Source organism: Phacochoerus africanus, chromosome 8 (assembly GCF_016906955.1).
Source record: "Phacochoerus africanus isolate WHEZ1 chromosome 8, ROS_Pafr_v1, whole genome shotgun sequence".
NCBI lineage: Eukaryota > Metazoa > Chordata > Mammalia > Artiodactyla > Suidae > Phacochoerus > Phacochoerus africanus.
Window position 1 is genome coordinate 7,017,796 of NC_062551.1, and position 16,849 is coordinate 7,034,644.

General features: G+C 49.0%; 2 protein-coding genes across 2 annotated transcripts in view; one reads left to right on the forward strand and one right to left on the reverse strand.

The window, feature by feature from the left end:
* Nucleotides 1-16,849, reverse strand: part of BCO1 (beta-carotene oxygenase 1) — a 102,604-nt gene that overhangs the window by 43,856 nt on the left and 41,899 nt on the right. The window contains exon 14 of the mRNA XM_047793258.1: nucleotides 5,472-5,582. Coding sequence (XP_047649214.1) covers nucleotides 5,472-5,580 — 109 coding nt within the window. The 5' untranslated portion in view covers nucleotides 5,581-5,582. The remainder of the gene's footprint in view (nucleotides 1-5,471; nucleotides 5,583-16,849) is intronic.
* The window catches only part of LOC125132463 (polycystic kidney disease protein 1-like 2), a 102,703-nt gene continuing 93,895 nt past the window's right edge, over nucleotides 8,042-16,849 (forward strand). The window contains exons 1-3 of the mRNA XM_047789733.1: nucleotides 8,042-8,342; nucleotides 11,200-11,364; nucleotides 13,334-13,519. Coding sequence (XP_047645689.1) covers nucleotides 8,042-8,342; nucleotides 11,200-11,364; nucleotides 13,334-13,519 — 652 coding nt within the window. The remainder of the gene's footprint in view (nucleotides 8,343-11,199; nucleotides 11,365-13,333; nucleotides 13,520-16,849) is intronic.

Consider the following 16,849-nt stretch of genomic DNA (forward strand, 5'->3'; position numbering starts at 1 on the left):
AGTTAATATTTGCCTTTTGGAGATAATGTTATCATATCTAAATTACTTTGCAGCTTTCCAATTAAGTAAGCTTTTAAATGGTGCCTCTAATTAGCCAGGGTGATAAGCAGAGCAGATAGTGTAGAAAGGGTTCAAGGTGACAGGCAAAGTCCCAGCAGAGATGGCACCTGGCTCCTGGAGGGCAAAGCATGGGTGATGAGCTGCAGAAAACAGGATGCAGAGAGCAGTGGGGGAGCCTCCCTAGGACTCCTGGAGCAAATGTTCCACTGCTAAACAAAGACCATAAATTATGCCATTAACATTTAAGAGGACTGGTTACTTGCTCAAAGTCCCACCCAACAACAGAGGCTGCTGTCACATAGGGTATTATAGATAGAAAACTGGGAAATCATAGCTCCTGACCTCAGTGAGATCAGAGCCTAACAAAGGAGAAAGGAATGCAAATAATCACAATAATATAGACGTGCTGTATACGATCACTTATATAATAACAATTTATCACACTTGGGAAGTGGAATTGACAAAACTGAAATGCAAACATCAGTGGTAGAAACTGATGCCTAAAATCGATGCTCAATTTTCCACCCTGTACTTTAGGGCCCGATCAGTGAGCCTGGACAAAAGTTCAATTTAAGTAATAACCTCTAGGTTATAGTCTGGAAGATGTCCTGACATTTCTATCTCCTCTGTAATCTTCCAGGGTGCGCCTCTCTCTCCTCCAGGCCCAAGTCACTGCCCTATTTCTGACTTCCTAGGAACAGCGTCCTCATGGGCTTCCAGTCCCACCCCTCCAATCCACCTTCCCTGCTGCCGCCAGGTTACTTGGCTGAAATTCATATCTGATGTCACCCTCCTATTGAAAAATCCAGAGGTGAGCACGGTACCAGGCACAGAGCAGGTCTCAAGAGATATGGAATGAATGAATGGCATATGGCCTCACTGTGGTGCACTGTCACAGTGTTAGTTTGCCAGGGCTGCCGTGACAAAGTGCCACAAACTTGGTGGCTTAAACAATAGAAATGTATTCTCTCACAGTTCTAGAAGCCAGATGTCTAAAGAAAGGTGACAGAATAGCCATGATCCTTCTGAAGTCTCAAGGGAAGACTCTTCCAACTTCTGGTGTGGCCCACACTGTGAGATTTCTTGTCTTGCGGATGCATCGCTTCAATCTCTGCTTCTGCGGTCACAGGGCCTTCTCGCCTCCGTGTCTCGGTATCCACATCTGCCTCTTCTTACAACATCATCGGTCACTGGATTGGGGCTCCCCCTTAACCCAGCAAGACCCCTTCTTAACTTGATCATATGTGCAAAGGCCCAGTTTCCAAATAACGTCACATGCACAGGTACCAAGTGTCAGAATTTCAGCATGTCTTTCTGGAAGGTGCAACTGAACCCACAGTAGTTATTAACAACTCAAAAGTAGAAACTAAAAAGCTTGTAAGTGGATTTATTTTGTACATCTAAGTTCCTGTAGTTTCTCTCTCATCCTCTCTTATTTTCATTTTTAAAGCTAAAACTTTTTTTTTTTTTTTTTGCTTTTAGGGCCATACCCACAGCACATGGAAGCTCCCAGACTAAGGGTCAAATCAGAGCTACAGCTGTCAGCCTACGCCACAGCCACAGCAATGCAGGACCTGAGCCACATTTGCGACCCACACCACAGCTCACGGCAACACCGGATCCCTGATCCACTGGGGAGAGGCCAGGGATCGGACGCTCAGTCTCATGGACACTAATTGGATTCATTTCTGCTGCACCACAGCAGGAACTCCCTAAAGCTAAAAACTTTGAAGCGGTGCTTAAAAAGGGAAAAAGTGGCAGTTAACTCCGATAGAGCCTGAGAAGGCTTCTGAGCAGAGATCTGGAAATGAGTCACTCTTGGAAAAGGGTGTAAGTGTCCAATGTAGAAGAGAAGGCATTCTCAGTGGAGAAACAGCTTGTGCAAAGGTGTGGAGGTGTGGTCATGCACGGCAGGCCACCCAGTGGGGGATAACATAGGGTTTTGTAGTGTACGCGGGTTCTGGGGTACTGACACAAACGAGGGACTTGACATTCTGGGGGTCTCTCTCTGAGACCCCCTTTCTACCAGCTCTCCCCCAACCCTTCCCTCCACCTCACCCCTTTCTTCCTGGCTTGCCCTTCAAGGTCCAGGTTACCAGGCACCCTCTAGAAGCAAACAACTGAGGAATATGTGGGCCAACCCGGAAGTCTGGTCTACACACATGTTTAAAAACTCAGGAGCACACCACACGCCATTCCAGTGACCGAGGTCATTATCTGACCTGGTCCCCAGGTAGAGAACGGACACCATCAAGGAAAGTGTACAGACATAACTCAGTTGTGCAGGTGTGCTCCCCAGAACTGGACCCGGCAGCCTGAGCCTTCAAGGGGAGCAGCAACATGAACAACAGAGAGTTATTAATTTGGTTTAAGTAGGCACTGAGTCCACAGAAAGAATCACAAAGGTGCTCAGGCCCTGTGGGCAAGCATCCCAGTCCTGAGAACAGACTTGTCTGAACGTGGCTCTCCCAGAAGCAGACCCGAAGACAAAGACTGCAGAGTAAATGCTTCATGTGGGAGGTGAGCCCAGGAAATGGCAGCAGGGGAGTGGGGAGGTGAGTCAGGGAGGGGAGACACTAACGGTGCAATAGCAAGGCCATTACCATCTCAGCAACTGAGGCTCCATCTGGTGGGGGACCCCAGAGAGTGCATGAACATGTCTCAGAGTGATCTTGAGAGAGCTGAGGAACTGACCCACCAACTGTGGTCAGTAAGGGTGAGAGTTTCTCCCCAGAGCCTCTAACGTCCAGCCACTTCCCTCCTGTTCTTTGCGTGCAGGGTGAGGCAAAGCCACAGCTGCCTGACACAGTAAGTGTGAGGGCTTAAGGCAGGGCATTGACAATGTCTGCTAAAACCCTCAAGAGGTAACTCAGCCAGCCTAAAGGGTAAGTGCAAGAAGATGCGCAGAGCAGTGTTGACCAGGACAGCAGAACTGGACGCATCACAGATGACCAAGACCATACAAAACATCTAGCAAATGGGAACGGCATAGTGAATGTCCATTCACTGGAAGGAGGCTCGGCCACCTCCATGCTGCTTTTGGCATCATAGAAAGGGCTTGCTATCTAACGCTAAGAGGGAATGCAAGGTGCGATATGAGCTAGTTACACATACACCACGATTGTCTGGGTAAACATCTATCTGCCAAAGGAGAAGCAGTCGAAGGAATCACAAAGAAATGAAATTGGAGGAGTTCCCGTCGTAGCGCAGTGGTTAACGAATCCGACTAGGAACTATGAGGTTGCAGGTTCGGTCCCTGCGCTTGCTCAGTGGGTTAACGATCTGGCGTTGCCGTGAGCTGTGGTGTAGGTTGCAGACGCGGCTCGGATCCCGCGTTGCTGTGGCTCTGGCGTAGGCCGGTGGCTACAGCTCCGATTCGACCCCTAGCCTGGGAACCTCCATATGCCGCGGGAGCGGCCCAAGAAATAGCAAAAAAAGACCAAAAAAAAAAAAAAGAAAGGAAGAAAGAAATGCAATTGGAGAGGGACATGGGACCATGAGAATTCTTTTGCTATGTTGTGGTTGACTGAGTGGAGGGCAAAGAGTCAATGTGACTAATACAAAACCAACTGATAGAGAACAGTGTTTCCTGCATCCCCTCCCAGATAAGCTGATTGCCCTTCCATTCCTGTCTCAGCTTCTGAGGGAACCTAAACTGAAACAGGTTTCTTCCCAAGACTGGGATGTCTGGGCCACAGGGCATGAACAGTTTTATGGTTCTTTTTAGGGACTCAATGCCCTACTTAAACAGAATTTGTTCTCTTTCTGTTTTCAATTGCTGATCCTGCAAATCAGGATTTGGAGGCCCAGGCAGCTGGATCAGATCACTGGAATCACATGCACACAGACCCAGCCATGCCCTGCTTCCTTTATTCCCATGCACAGAATTTAAGGCACATGGTGAGCTGACATCACCAAGATGAAGTCTGTGCCCACGAGACTGCAGTTTATCGGAATATAATGAATGTGAAATGGAATTTAGCCTGCAGATTTGCATTCCTTATCGAATGTCTCCAAGCATGTTCCATGAGGGACATAAATTAAGCCTTTACCCAGGAGATACATTATCTCTGCGTGTGGCCTTCCAGATAGTTTTCTAATGAAAGTCACTAGACGTTTGGCCTCTGGAGATAAGAGCCCTGTTCTGCCCAGCTTGGGTGCCAGCCTGTGAGCCAGCAGTGACATCAAATCCTGCCTAGGGCTCTGTCTGGGGGGGCTGCTGCACACGACTCAGAAGGGCTTCTGGGAAAGGGGTGGGGGGAAGGGTCAGCCCCCCAGGGACCTGGGAGATGGGGCCAGGCTGGCAAATGCTCAGTCCTACTATGTGCCAGCCAATGAATAGACAGAGATTAAGACACATTATTCCTTCCCCCTAAGAAACTGACAAAATAAAACAATCCACATGTCCATTAACAGAAAAACAGATGAGCAAAATGTGGTCTATCTTTACAATGGGGTATTATTCCAAGATTAAAAGGAATGAAGTTCTGGAGTTCCCATTGTGTCTCAGCGGTAACAAACCTGACTAGTATCCACGAGGAGGTGGGTTTGATCCCCGGCCCCACTCAGTGGTTAAGGATCCAGCGTTGCTGTGAGTTGTGGTGCAGGTCACAGACATGGCTTGGATCTGGCATGGCTGGGGCACTGATTCATCCCCTAGCCTGGGAGCTTCCATATGCTGCAGGTGCAGCCCTAAAAAGACAAAAAGACAATAAAAAAAAAAAGGAATGAAGTACTGATACATGCTCTGATATGGATGAACCCTGAAAATGTACTTGTCACAAGAGTATACATATGATTCCATTTATATAAAATGTCCAGAACAGGTAAATCCATAGAGGGAGAGGTAATGGTTGCCAGGGGATGGGGGGGGGGGGAAGGTGGGAGCAAAACCCAAAAACTGGTACCTTAGGTCAGAGAAAGTTAACCGCTTAAAACCACACAGAGACAACGGTGTTCTCAAAGACTGGCCAACCTACTACGAGAAATGTTTATCTGACCCCTTTTTGGAAGGTTCCAGAGCCTCACCATGTTCGATGGCTCCCTTCTCCAACCTCAAATGACTAACTTCTCATGCCAACCATCTCAGCAGTGCTGTGATTTGTCATAATAGAATAAACCAGGCCCTCGGTGTCTCCTCTGGTGCAGCCCAAATGGCCTACATTGGTATTTTCCTAAAGAAGAAGTTACCCAGATTAGTTAAAACAATGTTCCCCCCACTAAAGTACCACAGTGGTGGTGGCGTATTTAATTAATTTGAAAGGTATCACGAATGTCACACGTTACTCAGGAAGGCCAACAAAGAGCTCAGTTGGGGATGTATTCATTTTAAAAAGCCCTTCACTGAACTTTTATCCTATAAACTTTAACTGTGTACCAGAAAAAACGGGCGGGGGAGCATTAATACCTACTGTGAGATGGATGAAACACGAAGACACTGTATGATCGTCGAAGAAGCCAACCACAAAAGGTCACAGAGCGTATGATTCCATTTACGTGAAACTTCCAGGACAGGCACATCCCTAGAGACAGGAAGTACATTAGTCCTTGTCTGAGGGGAGGGGTGAGGGGGTGTGTGGAATGGGGTGAGAATGCTAGTGAGTGCAGGTTTCTTTGGTGGGGGAATGAAGGAAAAATGGGCTAACATTGATTGTGCTGATGGTTGTACAACCTTGTGAATATACCAAAAACTGTGGAGATAGATACATATATATATTTCTTGGAGGGGGGGTTATTTTGTTTTTTCTAAGACCACACCCGAGGCATATGAAGGTTCCCAGGTTAGGGGTCTAATTGGAGCTGCAGCCGTCAGCCTACGCCACAGCCACAGCAATGCGGGATCCGAGCCATGTCTGTGACCTACACCACAGCTCACGGCAACGCCAGATCCTTAACTCACTGAGCGAGGCCAGGGATAGAACCCACAACCTCATGGTTCCTAGTTGGATTTGTTAACCACTGAGCCATGACAGGAACTCCTGTGGATGTATATTTTAAATGGGTGAATTGTATGGTGTGTGAATATATATGTATATAGTCTTTTTAGGGCCATACCCACAGCATATGGAGGTTCCCAGGCTAGGGGTCAAATGGGAGCTGTAGCCACTGGGATACACCACAGCCACACAAATGCCAGATCCGAACCACGACTATGACCTACACCACAACTCATGGCAACACTGGATCCTTAACCCACTGAGTGAGGCCAGGAATCGAACTTGTGCCCTCATGGATGCCAGTCAAATTTGTTTCCACTGAGCCATGACGGGAACTCTATGAATTATATCTTAATCAACCTTTTATTTAAAAAAAGAAACTCAGAGGAGAGAGGCATATTATATGAGGCAAGTTCTACAAGGTTCATTAAGGAAGTATCTTGGAACAGATCACAGATCAGCTCAAGGATGATCACGGAAGGACCAGGGAGAAGGGGGCTCGTGGCAGAAGGAATAGCACAGACAAATGCACAGAGACACAAAGGAAGGTCACCACCAATGAATTATGATAGGATATAATTATAACTATAATCCAAGCTGTGACTTTGGAGCTTGTGGGGGAATGATGGACCTGTGAGATTTTTTTTTTTAAAAAAAAGAATCTGTAATCTTGGAAGAGGTAATACACTCATGTGGTACAACATGGAAGTCTCAAAAAAGGTGGTCAACGTGACGAAAAATATCACGCCTGTCTCTGTCTCCCCCTGCCTCGTCCCCACTCTCCCGCCCTGGGCCATCACTACTGCCAGTCTTTCATGTGTCCTTTATGAGATATATTACACACGTACGAATAAATACGCACATGGGTTTCGTGTAAACGGGACTGCATCATCAACAATGTTTCACACTCTTCTTTCAGTACTAGCCCAAATCTTGAGGATTCTTTCAAATTTGTATACAAAAAACACATTCTTTTTTTAGTGGGTATGTAGGATGTACCACATTTGACTAACCAGTTCTCTATTAAGGGACGTTTAGGCTGTTTCTAATCTTTCTTTCTTACAAAATTCTGCAATGAATAGCCTCAGACACAGGACGTTTTGCATATGTCTGCATTCATCTGTAGGTGAAATTCCTAGAAATGAAACTGCTCCATTATAGAGCTTGTTCTTTTTAAATTTTGAGAGCTATCATCATATTGCCCTCGACCGGGATCGTTCCAACTGATGCTTCCATCAACAATCGGTGAGAGAGGCTGCTCCCCTACATTTTGGGGGTCTGTGGGGAAACACTGTCAGAGACGAGTTCATTCAGGGACTTGAATACAAAGCCAAGAGGTCTGAACTTGATCCACTGATCATGGACCCTCTGTCAGAAGATTAGGCAGTGGGTGAGGGTGGGCAGGTTTGAAGTTTTAAAGGCTTGTTTTCATGATGATACCACATGAATTTTGTAGGCAATTTTTTATGCTCAAACAGGAATGAGTGGTAATGTGATGAGGCAGAGAGTAGAAAAATATCTCCATTAGGATGGGAGCCCTGCTGGGGAGAATGTGATTATCAAGTGGGCACAGCAGCCGCTCCAGACAATGGGCTTGGGTATGGGCACAACGTGCTCTCTTCACTACACCATAACTCTAGCGTTCCTGCCATTTTTCTTTTATCACATACTTCCCACAAGCTAAGGTGTCTCATGAGACATTTAGCCCCCAAAGGTCACAACACAAAACCAATAACAAGGAATTTTTATCAGACGCTAACAGTTGACTCGATGACAGGCAGACAAGTGATACAGCAACTTTATCTTTCTCTACAAGACCATTTTGCAAATTAATTGGATTTGGAACTGGCAATGAACAAAGAGCTGGAAGAAGCAAAAATGCAGACACATTCATCCTGAATCTTTTGTCTCTGAAGTAAGAGGTTAGTTGCTATTATGTGATACAGAAAGAGAAGGAAAGATGGATGGCAGTTAGTTGTGAAGGCACCAGCATATGAAGGACCTGAGAGCTAGCTCTACCCAGACGTGCCAGTGGCGGTTCAAGGATGAGTGCCTTGACCTTGATCCTCGTGGGGCTTGCTCTGAGGTTTAGGGCCACCACTGCTAAGCCAGAGCATGACAATTCCTGCTCTGAGAACCAAGTGGGTTTCAGAGATGCTTGCTATGAATTTGTGCCTCTCAGCCGCACCTTCTATGGTGCCCAGAGCTGGTGTGAGGGCCAAGGAGGCCATTTGGTCTTTATTCGTGATGAAAGCACCCAGCAATTTCTGCAGAAGCACATTTCCCAAGACAGGGAATGGTGGATCGGACTCACAGGGAATTTGGCTCAGAAGGCAACCACGCAAGGTAGGTGCTGTGATATTTGTTTTATGGGGAATTTGTAGCTGTGATTCTCGCCATAGCTTCTTACCCAGAACTCCATGGAAAAAATTACTATGTCTCAATTCTCATGGTAAGGCTCCCTTTTGATTGTCTTGTGGACCAAATAAAAAAATTCTTGTGCAGTTCCTTGCACAGAAACAGGCACATAGCTGACACACCTGAAATGACTTTTTTTTTTTTTTTGGCTGTACCCAAGGCCTATGGAATTTCCCAGGCCAGGGACTGAACCTGTGCCTCAGCAGTGATCCAAGCCACCACAGAGACAATGCCAGATCTTTAATCCGTTGTGCCACAGTGGGAACTCCAAAATGACCATTTCTTTGCATGTGCCTAAGACTAGCTATGACTTCTTCAGTTCTTGCTAGAATAGTGCTGGGTGCTGAGTGCTTTACATCCACTTTCACACTGAATTCTTCTCATGACTGATGAGTTGTTATGTGGTCCCTATGTTACAGATGAGAAAACTGGGTCCCAGGGAATAGTGACTAGGCTATTTTCGAAGTGCTTCCACATGTCCTTTCCCCACTTGTTATAAAACTAAAGTGGGTCGGAGTTCCCATCGTGGCACAGTGGTTAATGAATCTGACTAGGAACCATGAGGTTGCGGGTTCGATTACTGGCCTTGCTCAGTGGTTTAAGGATCCAGCATTGCTGTGAATTGTGGTGTAGGTTGTAGACGCAGCTCGGATGCCGTGTTGCTGTGGCTCTGGTGTAGGCCGGTGGCTACAGCTCCGATTAGACCCCTAGCCTGAGAATCTCCATATGCCACGGGAGCGGGAACAGCCCTAGAAAAGACAAACAAACAAACAAACAAAAACAAAACAAAACAAAACAAAACACTAAAGTGGGTCAAGGGCTCAGCACAGCTCAATTCCCATTAGACACCTCATCCTTTCCTCAGGGAGGGGTCCTCCCTCCAAACCCAGCACATTCAGGTGACTCCTTCTCTTTGCACCTGGAGGACCTCGCGCACACCTCTAGGACTTTTAGCCGGACTTAAGTTTTCAGGTGCCTTTCCCCAGGCGATGAGCTCTTCAAAGGAAGGAGCTGTATGCTGGCCATCGTTGTTTTCCTGGCATCTGTAGGCGCTGCTACTCTTACTTGATGGATGAGGAAAACAAGTCCAGAGAGAGGACATGACTTGCTCGGGATGATGCAGAGTCCTGCCCCCTTGTGTTGCCCCACAGAGGCTGCTAGGTTTTAGAAATGAGTAGCTTGGTCTGGGCTGAGCACCTGCAGACAAGTATCAGCATGGACAGAAAAGCTTGAACAAAGCAAGAGCCAGGGAAGGTCATTTTAGGAAACACAAGCCAAAGGGTTTGAATTCTGAAATGTGTCTTCAGGCAACATCTATTGAATGGTTTCTTGCTTTGAAGATACAGAAACTGCAGGTTTCTGTATATCAAATGTTCATCCACATGCACTTAAAGGAGTGTATCTATTTAAAATCTCCAAGGGGAGTTCCCATGGTGGCTCAGAGGAACTGAATCTGACTAGTCTCCATGAGGATGCAGGTTCAATCCCTGGCCTCGCTCAGTGGGTTAAGGATCCGGCATTGCCATGAGCTGTGGTGTAGGTCGCAGACGAGGCTTGGCTCTGGCCTTGGCTGTGGCTGCGGCGTAGGCCAGCACTTATGGCTCCGATTCCACCCCTAGCCTGGGAACCTCCATTTGCCATGGGTGCAGCCCTGAAAAAAAGCCAAGAAAAAAAATCTCCAAGGGACACTGCATGGGTGTTACAGCAAACAGGGTAATTCTGAGTAGGCCATGTCCCAACCTCCAACGTTTGATGTTATTTAAGACGCAAGGGCTGTCCTGGCTGTGTGCAGTACAACAGCAATTGTGTAACTAGATGTCAGGCACTTCAAGTGCTGACAAATGGACAAAATTCATTCTGGAACAATCTGCAAGAAACATAACAATTGTGGGAGTTGTCCATAGATTGGAAAAGGGAAGATGTTTTCATTTTATACCCTTTTGCACTGTTTGAATTTTTAAACCCTATGTATGGATTTCCTTTCCTTTAAAAAAAAATGACAAATGTATTTTTGAATCTTCACAGTAAATTTTTTTTTTCTTTTTAGGGATGCACTTGTGGCATATGGAGGTTCAGCTGCAAGCCTTCATCACAGCCACAGCAATGCCAGATCTGAGCTGCATCTGTGACCTATGCTGCATTGCAGCTCAAGGCAACACCAGATCCTTAACCCACTGAGTGAGGCCAGGGATCGAATTCACATCCTTGTGGATACTAGGCAGGTTCTTAACCTGCTGAGCCACAATGGGAACTCCACAGCAAATAGTTGATATTCAGTGTCTTCTAGATCTCTGGTGTCCTTGAAATACCTGTGTATCACACACACACACACACACACACACACACACACACCTCTTCAAGAGTCGCATCAGTGTATTCAAGGCTATAAAGAGTACTGAAGTGATGAACACTGCTTCCATTTTAACTCAGTGCCGCAAATAGAACTGCCAAGGGCCCCTGCTTCTCTCGGGAGCATCTTTACCACCGGGGCATACTTCCGTGCTCTTGTTTCAGACTCTGGTTGGACACTGCCGGAAGTGTCTCGTTTATGTAACTGAACCGCCTTGTAAGGCTCTGGGGCTGCACCCGGGACTGCAGGTGGAGGTCTTCTGTTGGAGGATAATGGCTAGGCAACACCCCTTCGCTGGCTCAGGAACAAGAGGCCTCCAGCCTGTGCGCACGGACTGCACACCCACTGCACACGAGGAGGGGGGCTGGGCGAGCCCTGTGCTCACCAGGATCAGGAGGACACCTCCAAGTCCTGGTGGTCATGTTCCCATCCCAGGGCCCGTGATCTGGCTGGACACCTCAAACGTGAGCTACAGCCACTGGCACCAAGGGCAGGATGCTTCTGCTCCCAAGCTCTGCGGCTACATGGGGAGAGACACTTCCTTCGGGTGGGTGGCCTCGGACAACTGCACACAGGAGTTCGCCTTCATCTGCGAGTTTGGTGAGCGGGCCTCGGCCGTGGAATCTCCCTCTTTCTGTCTCTCTTTGACTCTGTCTCTCTGGGTCTCTTCCTCCATCTCTCTCAGTATCTCTATCCCTCTAAATGCCCACGGTCTCTGTGAGATGCTCTTTGTCTCTCCAGCCCCCATCTCACTCTTCCCTGTCCACGTACCTCCCCACTAGTCTCCCCTGTCTCCTCTGTCTTTCCCCCTCTTGACCCGCATTGGAGGGAAGTGCTCGGCCCTCTCTCCGCTCCCTCTCCAGTCTTCCCATGAAGGGAGAGGTGGTCTCACTCCCCCTTGACTCCTGCTCCCTGGCCAGCCTGGCTTTGAGCCCCTCATGCCCATATCCCATCCCAGCTCCTGAATTACCCCGTGCTTTGCTCTTCTGCCCTTTGCAGCTGCTGCCCATGGTTGACCTCCTTTGAGGGCCCTGGGAACCCCTTCCTGAGACTAAGTTTATGGGTCCTCACAGGAGTGACCCATGGTCCTGGCCACCATGTGGGGCCTGGTCTTGGAGCTGAACTACCCCAGGATCCCCTGCCCCTCAAGCTTCTGGACTTCCTGGGCCCAGCCCCATCCCTGGCTCTAAGCCTCTCCCTGGAGACTTTGGCTCCCAGGCCCTTTTCTGGGTTTGGACACTTACAGGGGCCCCCACTCTCCTTCCCCGGGCTTGTCTTTAACTCTCCTGGCCTGGCTGATTCTGCAAACTCAGAAGCTTAGGGGACCTGTGGGTTATGAATCTTCCCTTGCTTCTTACCAACCCGTCCCCCACTACTCCTTTCCCCACCCCAGTGCAGCCTGTCCCAGCACCAGCAGCCCCTAGGGCCCTGCAGCCTCTGGCACTAGTGTGACACTAGGAAGAGCTAATGTATATCAAGCAGGACTCCCAGGTGCTGAGCTCGCAGTCCTGCATGCACTGACTTATCACACAATAGAAGCACTTCCTGATTCTATTGCAGGCCCATTGTAAAGCTAAGAAAAGGTGAGGCTCAGAAAGGGGAAGTTCCTTACCCAAGGCCAGGCAGCTGGGAAGTAACAGAGATGAGGCTTAAAGATGAGAGAGAGAGACTGGGAGATGCTGTGCTGCTGGCGTTGAAGGCAGAGGAAGGGGCCACAATGCAAAGAATGTGGGAGCCTCTAAAAGCTGGAAAAGGCCTGGGAATAGATTTTTCTTCTCCAGAAGGAACCAACCCTGCCTAATAGGACCCATTTGGAACTTTCGACCATAACTGTAAGAAGATAGATTTGTGTTGTTTAAGCCACGAAGGTTGTGGTCCTTTGTGACAGCAACCATAGGAAATGAGCATAGGTTTTGGTCTCAACCCCTGCCCTGTGGCGCTCACACCAGCCAGATGGGCCTGAGTTTAAAGCCACTATTTCCCACTTTCTGCTGTGCATACCTGAGCCAGGTCACTCTTGTTCAACAAATCTTTACTGAAAGTGGACCATGTGCCAGGAGCTAGGCTGGGGTGGGGTCTCAGCCCAGGGACCCCGCAGAGCCCGATGTTACCAGTGGGGAGGATAACAATACAATAGGACTGGTATGAAGACTCATAAAATCACTCATTCATTCAACAAATGCTTGTTTAGCATCTACTATGTGCCAGACATTGTTTTCAAATAAGGCTCAAGGAAGGTACTTGAAAAAGGCACAATAACAGTTGCCAATTTTACAGCCCTTAATCTACAAGTGCAGATTCATTTAACCCTTCCTACAACGTGATGAGGTGCCCCACTGACTCCCCCACGTAACTGGCAGAAGGCCAAGGGGTCAGAGCGTGGCAGTCTGGCTCCTGAGCCATGCTCCTGCCCACCACACTATATTTCTCACCTCTGCTGAGTCAGCTCCCACTGTGACCCTGCACCTCATGCTTCTGACCCCCGAGACCCCTCCACTTCCCATCACCCAGGCACCTGCCCACCCATGACCATGAGGCCTCCTAAGGCGTTGCCTTACCTTTGCCACAGGTGTCGGTCAGACCCTGGCCTGTGAGGGCCTCAATGCGACCATGCACTGCGGCTCGGGGGATGTCATCCAGATCCAGGATGCTTTCTATGGCCGCCAGACTCCCCATTATTGCACTAAGGACGCCGGGCACCCCTCATACCTGGAGGAGGCATGCAGCTGGGTCAGCGTCAAGGATGAAGTGGCAGGTAGGACCCAAGGGCTCTGTAGCTCTGGGTGCAAGTGCACCTCCCAGTGTCCTGTGCCCAGCAAAGGGGTTTGGAAGGATTGGACCATCTGACCTTGGATCTCCGTCATATAGGAAAACCAGCCAGTCTCTGCCCACAGCACCAAGTAGGGGAGCAAGGGGGCCGTGGCTCCCCCTTCACCTGCCATCAAACCCACTTGATGGGGCAGGTGGGCGTTTTGCTCCCCACCCCAACCGGGTGCAAGAAACATTGATTTCTTTTTTTAATTTAAATTTTTAACGTTTTAAAATACTTTAAACGTATAAAACAGGAATAAAAAATATTTCAGTGTACTCCCATGGACCCACTACACATCTGTGTCAAATCTTAACCTTATGCCTTACTTGATTAAAATTCCCTGCTTACAGAAATGAGTACGTTACATTATATATCATCCGCCTTGATACAGGTACCAGTTTGTTTCATCTATGGTATAACCACACCCTAGTTTGTCTCTCCTTCTGTTGAGAGATGTGTGGATTGTTACTAATGCTGGCTATTGTGAATAATCCCGAAACAAACCCCTGACTGCCCCCTGCCCCCAAACAGTAGCTCCCCTTCATGTGGGAGAGTTTCTCTAGGGCCTTGTTCTAAAGCAGATTAAATCTGACGCTGAGCCAGGTCTGTCTGGTGACAAGGATTTTCTCTTGGAAACAGCTCGTTCCTCTCCCCCCACGTCCACCCCACATTGTCCCTGCTCCCCTTAGAGCAGACGTGGAGGGAGGAAATCAGCTAGGTGGCTCACTCCGACTGGCTTTATTGCCCCAGCCTTCCTGAGGCTGTGGCCCCACCAAGGAAGAAAGGCCCAGGCAGGACGGGCTGATGGCTGTGCCCCCCTCACAGAGGCACTGATGGAGCTCAGCGGCCGTCTTCCTCAAAGGCCCAGGTGCAAGTTTCCGCACCTTGTAGCCACATCCAGAGAGCACACTGGAGGGGAGCCCTGCATCCTTTGGGGAAGGTTGGAGAGAAGATCTGGGCGGAGCCCCAGGGGGTCTTTCTGTACCACAATCACTCACCCATCTGATGAATTTGCCAGCACACACTGAGCACCAGCACTGAGCCATGCACTATCTTGGCTCTTCAGATGCGAGGATGAATCAAACACAATCTAGTTCTTCAAAGAGGTCACAGTCTAATGAGGGGACAGATACAAATATGGCAATCACCTAACAGTGTTATACAAAGGGAACAAAGGCGCTGCTTACTTACTCAAGCAAAACTCATTTTGTACCTGCTATGTATCAGGTACTATTCTGTGTGCTGGAGAAGGAGCAGTAGACCAAAAAAAAAAAAAAAAAATACCAAAGCAGAACAAAGATTACCTCTCTCTTGGAGATTGTAGCCTTGTGCTGTGGATGCACATAGCAGAGTACAGAACGCATATTGAGGGGTGTAGCAAACCGGGAAACAGAAATCCCACTAGGACTTTCAACAGAGGGAATTAAATGCAGGGAATGGATGGCACAAGTCAGAGAAGTGCCAAGAAGCCCAACAGGGGATGACAATGCAAATGCAAACTGGCAGCAGCAGAAGCCACTACCATGTGAAGGGCAGGAGAGACAACTGCAGGGGATGTCTTACCAAAACCAGAAGTCAGGGCCATCCAGAAGGTGCTGGAAGGATGATGGAGGTGCCCTGTGGGAGCAAGGACACAGAGGGAGGGCCTGGCCAGAGGGAGCTGGAGCTACCGAAGAGCTGCAGTGAAAGAGAGGGTGGCAGGCAGAATTAGGAACCCCAAAATTCCCATCCTCATCCCTGGAAGTGAGGGTATGATAAGAACACCTGCCCGTGAATATGTTAGGTTACATGGCACAGAGATCTTTGCAGATGTCATTATAGTTGCTCATCTTAAAATACGGAGATTATCCTGGCACAATCTAGTCACGTGACCCCCGCAAAGCAAAGAACTTTCTCTGGCTGGAAGTGGAAGAGCACTCGGGTAGATGGTTCAAGTGTGAGACCTGATAGGTCCTTGCTGGCTCTGAGATACAGGGGGCCACAGGGAAGGACTGCAGAGAGGCCTAGGAGCTTAGAGGGTCCTAGCTGTCAGTGAGAAAAGAAATGGGACCTCAGTTCAAGAGCCCCAGGGAACTGAATTCAGCCAACAGCAAGAATGAGACTGCAAGTAGATTCCTCCCCAGAGCCTCCAGAGAGAAAACTCAGTCTTGCCGACACCATGATTCCAGCCCTGTGACCCCTGAGCAGAGCCCAGCAGAGCCTACCCAGACCCCTGACCTCCAGAACTGTGAGATAATAAATGTGTGCTCTTTTATACCTCTGATTGTTGGGTAATTTGTTACGGCAGCCCTCAGGGGCTAATATACTGCCTCCAATCTTCCACCAGCACCTGTCAGTGGCCAGGCTTACTTGGAAGCCAGTGCGCAGGGGAATTTGGAAAATGCAGCTCCCTACAATCTGGAAACCCAGTGGGGTGAGGGTAGATCCGCAGGCCAATGGTGGAAGGACTGGCCAACTGGCCAGAGGAGGTGAGATCTAAGCTGGGACATGAAGGTCTGGCCAGAGTTATGCAGGAAAAGGACAGTTGGGTGAATGGGGAGGGTGTTCTGGGGAGATGGAAGTGCCCACACAAGTCCCATGGGGGAGAAAGGGCGTGGCAGGTGAAGGGGACTGCAGCGTGCTCAGCATGGCTCCAGCACAGGTAGAGGTGGGTCACAAGCATCCGAGGAACCCAGACTACATCCCTGGGGGTGGGGAAGCCCTGGAGGGTTTTGAGCAGGGGAGGGACATGGCCAGGTGTATTTTGAAGACACCCCCAGGCTGCTGTGAGTCGAGACTGATGCTGGGGCCGGAAGACAAGGGAAGCTGATGCCAGAAACCCAGGTGAGAGAGGCTGGAGGCGCAGACCAGGGCAATGCAGGTGAAGAGATGGACTGACTCCAGAGACAGAAGGAGGCACTGGTGGGACCTGTCAACAGTGGGAGTCCAGGGTGACCTGGCCCTGAGAGGAGAGCCGGCGGAGAAGCAGCGTGAGGAAAGGGGAAGAGGGAGATGGTATTTGTGTCCTAAGGCTGTCTTAACCAAGTACCACAAACTGGGTGGCTTAAAACAAAAGAAACATATTCTCTTGCAGTCTGGAGGCTGAGCTCAAAATCAAAGTGTCAGCTGGACCTCGCCACCTCTGAAAGCTGCAGAGGGGTGCCCTTCCTTGCCTCGTAGCTTCTGCTATTTGTGGGCAAGGCTGGGCCACAGATGCTGATAGATCCAGTCTCTGCTTCCAACTTCACACACCCCGTCTCTGTCCAAAGGACACCAGCCCTGTGGGATGAAGGG